Raw genomic sequence first — 12086 nt, 5'->3', positions numbered from 1 at the left:
TTATACCACTCCCTCTTGCCACAGTGTCTACTAGAAGCAGTTACTAGAAAAGGCATACAAACAAAAGATTAGATTAAATTAAGATGACCACTAATTGGGTATAAATCTGAATATGAACGTATTACTGTAAACACTATGTGTAAACAGGAAAAAAGATTCATAATGAAAACAGACTTAACTCTTGTGAACAATTAAGATATATTTTATCTGTGGCACTGAAAAACAGTAACACATTACACTTTTCAGTGCTCTTTCAAGACCAATATGACATTTAATTTTTATATAATGAAGACTTATTTCTTTTCATCTGACAACCCTAAAATTCATCATCCGACTCCTCATCCCAGCTGCACTTTTCTAAAACGGGCTTGCTAAAGTTCACTTCTATGTCATAAACAAATTCAGGATCATCTTTGCGCTTGCGGTTCTTTTCAAAGAGTTCATCCATCTGGCCTTTCTTGCGAGTCAGCTCTTCATCATCCAGTTTGTTTAGGTCTTCATCTGGGTCCAAGTGGAATGAGGCAAGGCTATGCTCCAGGCTGAAGCCCTGCATGTGATCTCGCAGGATGATATGAAGCTTCTCCAGCTGGCTCTGAGACACACACTCCAGGTAGTCCCTGTGCCGGGGGTGGTTCTTTAGTCTTTCAGCTGCCATGCTATAGTCTGGAAATAAAGGCGAGAAGGAAACAAGGATTCAAACTGGAGGAAAAAGTTATGCGGATTGATTGATTGATTCAGAGGTCATTACCCAGTTCACTTTGCAGATTGTAAGCACTGTTGTGCAAACACAAAGTGTAGATTGGAGAGTCAGACTTAGTGTTCAATGTATGTTCATTGAAGGTAATACATTTTGGTATACTTATAAGTTGTAACATTTTTCAGATAAGGGGAAAACTGTGTGTGAGTATTCTGTTGACAGTACAACAAATTGCCCCTTGATTAAAAAAAAAAGAAGATATATTGCATTGTCACCATATGACTATTCACACTAAACTGCAGTAAATCAAATTAACACAGTGAGTAGCCTGTGCCCTCCAGTTTGGGGATTTGTTTACACATTTGTCCTGTATGTCTCGTAACAATAAATGTACATTGGGCGAATTATTACAATTTCATGCTGATATCTCAGACTGACTCATGTTGCCGTATGAGTTTATTAGTGACTTTAGGTCGCATAATAATGATAATATTGCCTTACCTGAGTACTTTGAGAAATTTCGCACAGGTATTATTCTCTTTCGTACTTTCTTGGTTTCCGTGTGTTGATAAATTAAAACAATGGAAGGAGGAGAGAATAGCACTCCACAACGCTTTGCCTTGAAACGCATCCTCTTTATAATTTCCAGGCAAACTAAATGTAAACTGTTCTTCGCTTAGTGTCCAACGGCAAACGACTATAGTAGTTTAGCCATAACAGTTGCTAATTTACGTTATCTTTTAATCAATGAATCTAAAGTGATACATACATTAGTGGCTTCAGAGATTATCGATGCATGTTGTTTCTAAACGGGGAGCTACTACTTAAGTCCATATCAAAGCCTGAATATATTTACACTAAATATTTTTTAAAGAACTATTTCGCTTGCAATCGATATCTTTACTTACAACTGTATACGTATGAAATTTTACATTTGTGCTTTGGATCGTTTAATTTTTTTTTTCTATTTCTAATCAGGCACTTGTGGTAGCTACCCTGGAACTACAAAAGGGTCCTTCCTTGTACTGCGAGAAGCCCGGAAGTACATTATTTCCGGATATAGAACTCAGTCCGGCAGTAATCTAGTCGTAAAGAGATAAACACTATAAACTGGACTTAAATAAATTGATAGCGATTCGATTTTTGATGTATTGGGTTAGATTGACCTTTGTTTTGACTTGTTTAGCAACATGTCATTGTTTAATCGAAAAGGGTAAGGTATAATGCCACACTTTCTAACTAACTTTCTTATCAAAATTGAGAATTCAGTTTCTGACAGGGCTGGCTAAACTGTTGCTTATAATTACCATGTATTGAGTTAAACTAGTACAATCAGTCGTAAATGCTTACGTATGTTAAATAAAAAAGTGCATTCTATAGTTTGTGGTATTTAATGTAACCTGCACATTTTTACAGATGAGAAAGAAGTGGACTATTGTGATCTTAAACTGTGGCTTGAATCTACATCATTGTCAGTGGAGATTTCCAAACAGGGTTTCCACAGGTACTGGCTGAGTAGACTTACTGAACAATGTTTGAGGTTTATTGTGAATTAAATGATTAAGTGTTTTTGTCATGTTTAGGGAGGTGACGACCACAGTTGAGCTCAGTCCTGCTGCGCCCAGTCGAGTGAGAGTCTTGCTGGTGTATCGATGGCCAAGAGGGGTCTTCATTGATCCATATCAACTTGCATCCCTGAAACATCAAGGGGATTGGCAGGTGACACACTTATGCACAAATTCCTGTTACATTTGACTAATACCACACAGCTGACCAGAAACAGCAATTTGTTCAAATAAACTATGTTTTTACTTTTGGAAGATATTACTAGATTCAGCCATTGACCTTGAGGTACCTGCTCACAAGACTTCAGGATTTGTCTCCTACGTGTATCCCACTCCTGCTGATTCAACACCCAGACGGGTAAAATTCACAATCCCAATACATGGCCGCTACCATGAGCCCTCTGCTGTTGGGAAAACTTTTTCATCTGTTGACATACATGCGCCAGAACTGCTGCTGCAGAATGACAAATGTGAGTCATATTTATTCTGTGGTAATTTCATGATTGTGTTCTTCATATACTTTAATTGAAAGTCTTTCTTTCCTCAAGGTTTGCATCTCAATAGCTTAGAGCCTAACACTGTTGTGGATGCGCCCTGCACTGTTGACAATTCAAGCACATGTTCTTGGTTTAAATTCCAGTATTATCAGGTGAATTTTCTCAAAATCTTGAATAAAAAAAATTAATAATTTTATTGTATCAAATATTTGTTGTTCCTTTTCCCTTTGATTTATCAAAAAATATCTTGTATCTTGTAGAAGCATGGCCCCAAGAAATTACAGTTCCCAGTCGGTGATGGGTCTATGGTGATACCGGTATGTGGAGGAACTCTTCTGGTCACAGTGATCTGTTGTGTGGTGCTGACCAAATACATGTACACTCATCAAACTATGTATTGATGGTGGCATACCCTTTGCTGAACAACTAATGATTTCATTATTGTCATGTTTTGTCAGCTAGCAGGTTTGTTCTAATTCCATTATGATGAATGAATAATTCAAAATAAGAAGTGTGACTCCTAGAAAGAACAAGCTTCATAATTGTGAAAGTTCTGGATTTTAATCTGCAAAGTACTTAAGATAACTCTCATTTGCATGTTTAGTGAAGGCCTCAATACTGTTGTGGAAATGTTTTTGAAGCCTGGGACATATTGGAAGTTGATTTGTTTTCGTTTTTTACTCCATTTAAAACTCTTCAAGGGTAAATGTTGTGTGGCAACAAATCATGTTTGTAGAACTTTTTATTATGACTGTAGAAAAAAAAATCAGTGCTCAAGTGATTTTTATCTCGGTGAAGCAAAGACATATACCTGATTATATGTTGACTGTAAAGTTAATTTTTATCCTGCTCTACCTCTGCTGTGCTTAGAAATGTCAGATTGTAAACTGTAAGTGCAGGTTATAAAATAATGTTAAATATTGATGTTAGATTCATAGTCTTGCATACATGCAACCTTTTATAGTCATTCATTTTGAAATTATATGTAAAAGAGTTGACTGTACATAAATAAAATGTGGCATTTCTCTCCTTTTTTTAAACTTTGGTTTAATCTAGGTTTGATGTCACACAAGACAACCAAAAAAGAAAAATAATTTCTTACAATATTACAGTATTAAGCATATATCTTTATACCCTTTATACTTATACCCCAAAGTAAATACCCAAGGATGAACAAGGCAAATTACATTTTGAACTGATATTACATTGTTATATGCAATGTCTGTCAAATAGATCATCGCACTGAGAAATCTGCTACATCACAAAAAGAAATGTTTTAATGCTTCCCAATGATACAATGTTACACACCCACACTGATGTAATACTGAATGGAAATTATGCATTTGTATGTACAGTATATATATCAGTTTAACACACAGGCTGTAAACTATTGCAAGACATTTTTAACATTAAATAGCTAGTCTGGATATGTACAGGGGTAATTCAGTTCTTTCCAATAACATTTTTCATAGGGCATATTATTCTTTTTTCCATCCGTGTATTTGTGATTTACTTGATATCTACAAATGAAATACAACTATTAATATTCAAGTTTCTTTTTAATTCTGACAAGTCATAATTCCACTTCCACATATCTTGAATTATAACTTGTAATAATTATATATATATATATGTTGAGATATATAATGATTTATCTCAACATTTTATTATTTTCAACATACACTGTTGATATCAACTGAAAACTGAAAAAGACCGGTGTAATAACAAATCCCATACACACGAATGGGTAACGTGACGTCATTTGCCTTACTCTGGATAGAAAGAATGACACCGTAAATATTAAAATGTACATTTTGAAGAGGAATAATTGAATAATTAAGATGTCTGCAATACATATCCAGGCCAGCTATTGAATGTTTACTACAGTGAACTCTGTAATCATATCTCACCATTCATTTGACACAGTATTCAGTGCAGATGCAGGGCTGGGTCGCTAGTTCCGCTTCCCCTTCGCCATAGCGGAATTATCCAGTGGTCGAAAAGATTGCAAGAAAAGTTGAATTGTAAATAGCTAAAGTGGTGATTTTACTCGTTTATTTGTATGCGGTGGGAACCGTAAGGCCCCCGCGACCAAGAGGAACTACTTTTAACGGATTTACGGACTTTTTGGAAACAGTTTGGAGGATCGTCCGGGAGTCAAGTTCTACTCAAGTTTGGCTGCTGGTTTGGAATCTCCGGTGAGCTCCGCTGCTCCTTCATTAGCATGCACAGAAACACATCTGTACTAGCTAGCTCCTTTGCTGTTTTGCTACTAGTTTCGTCTCCGTTTAGTGTATCTGCGGTGCTCGTTTTATCAAGGGTGAAGATATAAACGTAAGCCATCATCATAGTTAACGTTAGCTGAGCCACAAAACTCCCATTTAATACGAAACGCTGTTGTAGCCTTTGCTAGCATTAGCTTAATGCTAGCACACTTGTCAGAGTACAGTCCTCAATGCTAGCACTTTAGCTTGCTGGCCGCCCCTGTTGTTGATTTGAGAGGCACTTCAGAGAATACTTCAAGATAGATCTGCAGTTCTGTGGAAGGTTCGGCTAAAATGTTTGCCTTAGTGTGAGACTTTGACATGTTAGCTTTCCATTTCTGTACCGGTAGTAGAGCAACATTTATTGTTGTTTTATTCAACTAAAGCTCCCATTCTTATCCAGACACGATTAGCGACATTAGAAACTACAGAGCAACAATACAGCTGTCAACATTTCTCATATTAGTACTACAGTCACAGATGGTTTAAAATGGTTGTTTTTAATATGCTGTACTGTCTACTGATTTCGTTCCGCTCGCACTCCTTTGACTTATAAACGCTGTAGTCTCTGCTGTCACCCAATTCATTAGCTATATTTACAGACACCTAGACTAAGCATACGTCAGTACACAGAATAAATCACACATACATCTTCAAGATTAGTTCCTATGTTTATATATAAACAATGTGTTCATATACATACATACATACATACGTACAGATACATAAACATAAAAAAGAGACACGAATACATACAGATAGAAAAGGTCAGGGGATATGAACAATTCAAAATAAAACGCGTGATGTGACACTTTCAGAGAACAGGCTTCATAGTTGTGCAAGATCTATTAACCTAAGCTGGTTATCCTGTTTAATGAAGCCATCAAGTTACTTTAAGGAAATGTTTTTGTTGAGGGTGGTATTCTTGCACTTGTATTAAATTTCCTTTTAACATAATCTTGGCTCAGGAAGAGGAACATAGCCAGGGACATATTGGAAGATGATTTGTTTAGTCAGTTTAATACTCTTCAAGGGGTTAAATGTTGCATGGCAACTTATCATGTTTGTAGGACATTCTTAATGATGAATTAAAAAAAATATTTGAAGCTCTGAGTAATAAAAAGGTAAACATGGGTTAGAATATTCCATATCATGACTTCAAATAAGTCAGGGTACAACCGTGAATAGTTTTCAAAATCAAAATTACAATTGTAAACAACAAAAAGTGCAACTTACTTAGGCCACATTTTATTTATTATAGCTTTTGATTGTTCTGTACAATTAAAAATTAAATACATACATCTTGGACACTGTCAGAAAAATGTGATTAGATATTTCCCCAAATCGTTCAGCCCTATTCACACTCCTTTTCACTTAATGAGAACAGAATAGTCAGTTTGTGCAGCAATTTTGAATATTTAGTTCTACCTGTGAGAGATGAGAACATTTCAGATAGTGTGCCAATTATCATGTCAACATTGTATTTGTGACCTTTAAGATATTATTACTGTGTCTTTCAGGTACAGCCTGGTGCTTTCTGTCTCTTCTGCTGTCATTTTCGGCACACCCTCTCAAAGTGCATGAGCACACCCGTGCCTCCTGCTAATGTGAGCGCTTCCTCACTCCCTCTTTGTTTGCCACCTTCTTTATCCTTGCCTGTTGTGTTCCCCCCGCCCAGTTAGCTCTGTAAGGTTCAACAACCTCATAGCAATGTGTGATAATGGAGACCCCGAGGATAAACCCCCTGCCCCTCCAGTCAGAATGAGCAGTACGATCTTTAGCACCAGCTCTGGCAAAGACTCACTCTCAGCCAACCACAGCTCTAAGCCACTGCCTTCTGTGCCAGAAGAGAGGAAACCTCGCAACAAGATCATCTCAATCTTCTCTGGAGCTGAAAAAGGTGAGACCTACACTTTGGCACCATAAAGAAAAACTATATCTCACACAAAGTTATCCCACTGTTATCAGAAAATGGTTTGTCATCTGTAATCTCTATAAGGATTTGTTTACTTCCAGGTGGCAGAAAGAAAGACAGAGACAAAGAGCGACCAGAGATCTCTCCACCTTCAGATTTTGAACATACCATACATGTTGGATTTGATGCTGTCACAGGGGAGTTTACTGTGAGTTTTCACTGTTGGGCTGTTCTGTGCATTTTTTTTCCACTAACTCCAGCTTGACTAAAATAAACGTTTTACGTCACACATTTTCGACACACAGGGAATGCCAGAGCAGTGGGCTCGACTACTCCAGACCTCAAACATCACCAAGTCAGAGCAGAAGAAAAACCCACAGGCTGTGCTTGATGTTCTTAAGTTCTATGACTCCACAGGCAACGGTCGTCAGAAGTACCTCAGCTTCTCATCTTCTGGTAAGAGAAATTTACAAGTGTATTTAAGTTCTCTTTGGTTAACTCTTTTGTGTTATGATATGGTGTTAAGTGGTTAAAATTCAAAATCTTGGTCATGCCAAATTGCTAGTTTGTCCCTCCAAAAATTCTGTTTTGTTGATAAAAGTTAATTATTGCTCAAGTTTGATCCCATTGTCAAGTGGTATTTGATCAATATTACTGTAAAGGACTGAACAGACAATCGTGCAATTGTGAGTGTGTTTGCTCTGAAAAATTCTTTGACATCACATAATGTGTGTTTTACATGTTTTTTGTTTTTTTTTTAAATGATGTCTCTTTGTTTCATTCACAGAAAAAGAATCATTCACTCCAGGGCCTCAGTCTGTAAGTATTCCACGACTTTTGCAAGCACACAATCTTTTATACAATTGTGTCTTATGAAGGGTACTTTCCCCATTTTGAATTAGCCTGTCAAAAAAGGCACCGCACCCTCATCTCCTATTATAAAACACATTGATGATGATGATGATGATGATGAAGCTCCTCCTCCTGTTGTGGCACCACGACCAGAACACACAAAGAGTGTAAGTGACCTCGTAATACACATGTTTTGGGAATCACTGTTCAGTCTTTGAACATCATATGTGTTGTATGTGGTAACTGAACTTACTGTTTTTGGTTTCTTGTGCAGGTGTATACTCGCTCTGTCATTGATCCCATCCCTGCTCCAAGCACATGTACAGACGGAGATGTTGCCTCCAAGGCTACGGACAGACAGAAAAAGAAGGGAAAAATGTCTGATGAGGAGATAATGGACAAACTCAGTAAACTGCATTAATCTTATAAATACACTGACACAGCACTTTAGCTGTTTTTATACTTTCTATCATGTTCATGTGTCTTTTCCTCATATTCTCCTTGTGATATGTTTGTGTCTCATAGGAACTATCGTCAGCATTGGAGATCCCAAGAAGAAATACACCAGATATGAAAAGATTGGACAGGGGTGAGTGCACATCCACCATTTTTACATATGCATTAACCTGTGGTAGGGACCGTGTTTATTTACAAGTTTATATACACAATAGAAAAACACAACAGTTAAAATCTTTCATGTCAAAATTGAACACATTCATGAAGCAAAAAAAGTGAGTTAACTCAATTCTAGTAAAACTGGAATTTAGAGCCATATTAAGTCCATCTGTGAGATAAAGGTTTTCTAGCATCATCAGTGTCTGTTTAAATGAAAACCGATACTTTAACAAGACTCTGATGTTCTCTCTCTTCATGACAGATACAGTTATTCTTATTATACAACAAAACTGAGCACAGCCACATGCAGTATGAATAATACGATAAAGGGATTACATTTGTATCATAAATTGAAGCACTGAGGACTGTTTGTGTATGTGCACTTCAAACTAAACTGGTCATCTCCTTACAGAGCATCAGGAACAGTGTTCACAGCCATTGATGTTGCCACTGGACAGGAGGTAAGGAGCAGTGGTTGAGGAGAGGACACCAACCAGGGAAACTGTGTAGTAGTGGATCTAACTCCCATGAACAAATAACATATGGAACATGGAGTAGTTAACTTAATGTTTATTAAATGTAGTTATTCTAAATATGTGTTGTCTCATATTGCCTGTCCACAGGTTGCTATTAAACAGATAAACCTGCAAAAGCAACCAAAGAAGGAGCTGATCATCAATGAGATTCTAGTGATGAAGGAGTTAAAGAATCCTAACATTGTCAACTTTTTAGACAGGTAAGAGTAAAAAGCAAACCTGCTGTCAGAGCAAAGGTGGTATCTGATGTGGAGTGACCTTCTTGCGTGTTCTGACAACATATGTCCCCATGTGTATTTCAGTTTCCTGATGGGGGAGGAGCTGTTTGTGGTGATGGAGTATCTGGCTGGTGGCTCGTTGACAGATGTGGTGACAGAAACCTGTATGGATGAGGCCCAGATAGCTGCTGTCTGCCGAGAGGTAAATGCCACTCTTTACAGGATGAAAATCATATAATGAAACTCCCACAACATTTATATTTTAAAGTATCTAACCCTTCATCCTCCTATTTGTCTCTATATCTGCAGTGTTTACAAGCATTGGAGTTCCTACATGCTAACCAAGTTATTCACAGAGACATTAAAAGTGACAATGTGTTACTCGGAATGGATGGCTCCGTTAAGTTGAGTAAGTCATGTGCAGCCATTATTAATGGGCCCGATAAACCTACAGTGACATGTCTCCTTTCACCGTTAATATGTATCTGTTCTTCTCTGTCTCCTCCACAGCCGATTTTGGCTTCTGTGCTCAGATCACTCCAGAGCAGAGCAAACGCAGCACCATGGTAGGCACGCCGTACTGGATGGCTCCCGAGGTGGTGACCAGGAAGGCTTATGGGCCTAAAGTTGACATTTGGTCACTGGGTATTATGGCTATTGAGATGGTTGAAGGAGAGCCTCCTTACCTGAATGAGAACCCACTAAGAGTGAGTGGAGAGCATTTTTATGTCTCTTGCTGTTGTCAAGTTAATTTTGTTTATATAGTCCAACATCACAAACGCAATTAACAATGTTAATTTCCTACACTCAACCAAAGGTTTTGTGTGTTTTTATATATATGTGTATATATATTTATATATATATATATACACACACACATATATGTATATATGCGTATATGTATATATATAAACACACAAAACCTTTATATATACATATATGAATATATATAACATATATATATGAATATGTGTATATATATGTGTGTGTGTGTGTGTGTTAAATAAAATGTTGTTTTTACGTGATTGTGCAAACTAAAATGAAGACAGTGTTGATCCCATGATGTGTGTCTAATAGGCGATAAAATATGTTTGTTGCATCACACCTGTCACAAACACTGTTATTTTTGTTAACTATAGTATCACACTGGGTAAGTGGTAATTTAAGATGTTGCAGACTCCACAAACTCTGTGTTGGACAACCTGCTGTTAGTCTGTATTGCATTTTACAAATTGTGTCTCTTTGATGGGAACACATTTGTTTGCCTATTTTTTGAGACCAGTTACAATCAGTGATATTATGATATTATACTGTATGTTGTTGGCTTTAGTAGGAGAATAAAAGATTATTAAGAGGTTAATATTTTCTTGGTCAACTTCAATTTGTGTCCCACTAAGATCAGACTTTAAGATATTTTCATTTTTGAAGTGTGTTATTTACATTTACTTGATTTTACAGCTCTTTGTTTTCCCTCTTTTTTTCTCATGTCTTCATCTTTGGTAGGCGTTATACCTGATTGCCACGAACGGCACCCCGGAGCTTCAAAACCCAGAAAAGCTGTCTCCAGTTTTCAGAGATTTTCTCAACCGTTGCCTGGAAATGGATGTAGAGAAACGAGGTGGAGGCAAAGAGTTGTTGCAGGTTACTTTTTCTCTTACTGGATTTCTTTTTCATTTAATATATCATTGGTTAGTTAAATTTCACATTTGGTTTAATTTAATAATAATGATATATTTTCTTTGATGATTTTCATCCGTGTAGCATCCGTTCCTGAAGCTGGCAAAGCCACTCTCCAGCCTCACACCTCTCATCCTGGCAGCCAAGGAGGCCATGAAGGGCAATCGTTAGCTGAAGAAACTAGCTACCCTACCTTCCTATGCTGTGCACAGATATGTGCCAACCATTTAGATTTTGTGCCAGACAATAGGCTGCGAGTGACTTGCCACTCTTGATGCACCAGCCTTATAAGCCCTGACAAACCTCACTGTGAAGAAGACCAAAAATATAGAGCACAACTTCCACCGCTGTCCATATGAACTCTATTCTCTCTCAGTTGTCAGAAGACAAGTCAAACTAAAGTGCTTAGTTTCAGAGTCAGTCGTAGTTGTTTTGTACAATGAATCTCCAGGTGAAAAGTTAGGGCTAGGCTTGTATTTAACTTGGAATGAAGAAGATGCCTAGTTCAGTTTAGTTTTTTAATCAACTGCCTTAAATGCAAAATGTTGCCTAATGTATTGTTGATTGTGTCTGTGTCTCCTTTCCCCATGATTTTTACTACCTTTTGTAATTTCACCTTTTCAGCTTGTTGGTGTCTTAGTTATTTTGATACTTGAATTTCATATTTCCCCCCTTCTTGTTTTGTAATGGTCTCATTCATTGAACACTCTTGCTATTTCCACGTCGACCAGTGTTTATGGACATTTTCTGTCACACATTTTATAGGAAACATTTCAGCACGTTTGTCATTATGACTGTGCTGTGATTGTGTTGTTCTCTGACAGACCTACTGTACCAGTTCTTACCCCCTGTATCATTAGACTCTTGTTATCAGAGCTGCACCTTACAGGCAAATTAAATTGTTAGATTGACAGGGTTTATACTTTCTCTATTGTTGTTATTAAAAGTAAGTATTGTATGTTGAACTCTGTCCCTCTGTGTCCTTCTGGACTAAACAAATGTGCTCTTATCATGTGTATATTGTGTACTTAATAATTAGTCTGACAGAGAAAAAATTGTGGCCATATCGTAGAGGTTAGCTGTCAAAAGCTGGTAAAGCCAATTTGTTGACTGTTTCTTTTTCCTAATCTGGATGACTAACAACATTGTTTGCCCTTAAAATAAATGCAGCTATTCTTTGTTTTGTGTTTTGGGTGTGACAGTGAATAGTGTACACTTTCATCAACTTTTTGGTGGTCAATAAGAGGAAA

At 37.2% G+C, this 12086-nt stretch overlaps 3 protein-coding genes across 3 annotated transcripts; 2 read left to right on the top strand and 1 right to left on the bottom strand.

Moving 5' to 3' along the window:
• Nucleotides 1–186: 186 nt before the first annotated feature.
• cep19 (centrosomal protein 19) lies at nucleotides 187–1541 on the bottom strand. Its single transcript, XM_044016984.1, has 2 exons — nucleotides 1199–1541; nucleotides 187–663 (listed from the first exon to the last, which is right to left on the bottom strand). The coding sequence occupies exons 1-2, from the start codon at nucleotides 1326–1328 to the stop codon at nucleotides 317–319; spliced, it is 477 nt and encodes a 158-aa protein (XP_043872919.1). The 5' UTR covers nucleotides 1329–1541; the 3' UTR covers nucleotides 187–316.
• A 193-nt stretch (nucleotides 1542–1734) lies between these two features.
• pigx (phosphatidylinositol glycan anchor biosynthesis, class X) lies at nucleotides 1735–3842 on the top strand. Its single transcript, XM_044016980.1, has 6 exons — nucleotides 1735–1910; nucleotides 2114–2201; nucleotides 2281–2416; nucleotides 2519–2732; nucleotides 2811–2911; nucleotides 3020–3842. Exons 1-6 carry the CDS (start codon nucleotides 1844–1846, stop codon nucleotides 3158–3160), a joined length of 747 nt encoding a protein of 248 aa, XP_043872915.1. The 5' UTR covers nucleotides 1735–1843; the 3' UTR covers nucleotides 3161–3842.
• Nucleotides 3843–4700: 858 nt separating this feature from the next.
• On the top strand, nucleotides 4701–12016 carry pak2b (p21 protein (Cdc42/Rac)-activated kinase 2b). Its single transcript, XM_044016990.1, has 15 exons — nucleotides 4701–4957; nucleotides 6544–6923; nucleotides 7040–7146; nucleotides 7244–7394; nucleotides 7726–7757; nucleotides 7841–7957; nucleotides 8065–8197; nucleotides 8316–8379; nucleotides 8818–8866; nucleotides 9029–9141; nucleotides 9244–9361; nucleotides 9469–9568; nucleotides 9670–9866; nucleotides 10663–10800; nucleotides 10921–12016. Exons 2-15 carry the CDS (start codon nucleotides 6734–6736, stop codon nucleotides 11005–11007), a joined length of 1596 nt encoding a protein of 531 aa, XP_043872925.1. The 5' UTR covers nucleotides 4701–4957; nucleotides 6544–6733; the 3' UTR covers nucleotides 11008–12016.
• Nucleotides 12017–12086: the final 70 nt, after the last annotated feature.

The sequence above is a fragment of the Solea senegalensis genome, unplaced genomic scaffold, assembly GCF_019176455.1.
Source record: "Solea senegalensis isolate Sse05_10M unplaced genomic scaffold, IFAPA_SoseM_1 scf7180000014938, whole genome shotgun sequence".
In the NCBI taxonomy this organism is placed as follows: Eukaryota; Metazoa; Chordata; class Actinopteri; order Pleuronectiformes; family Soleidae; genus Solea; species Solea senegalensis.
This window is presented reverse-complemented; position numbering and strand designations above follow the sequence as displayed.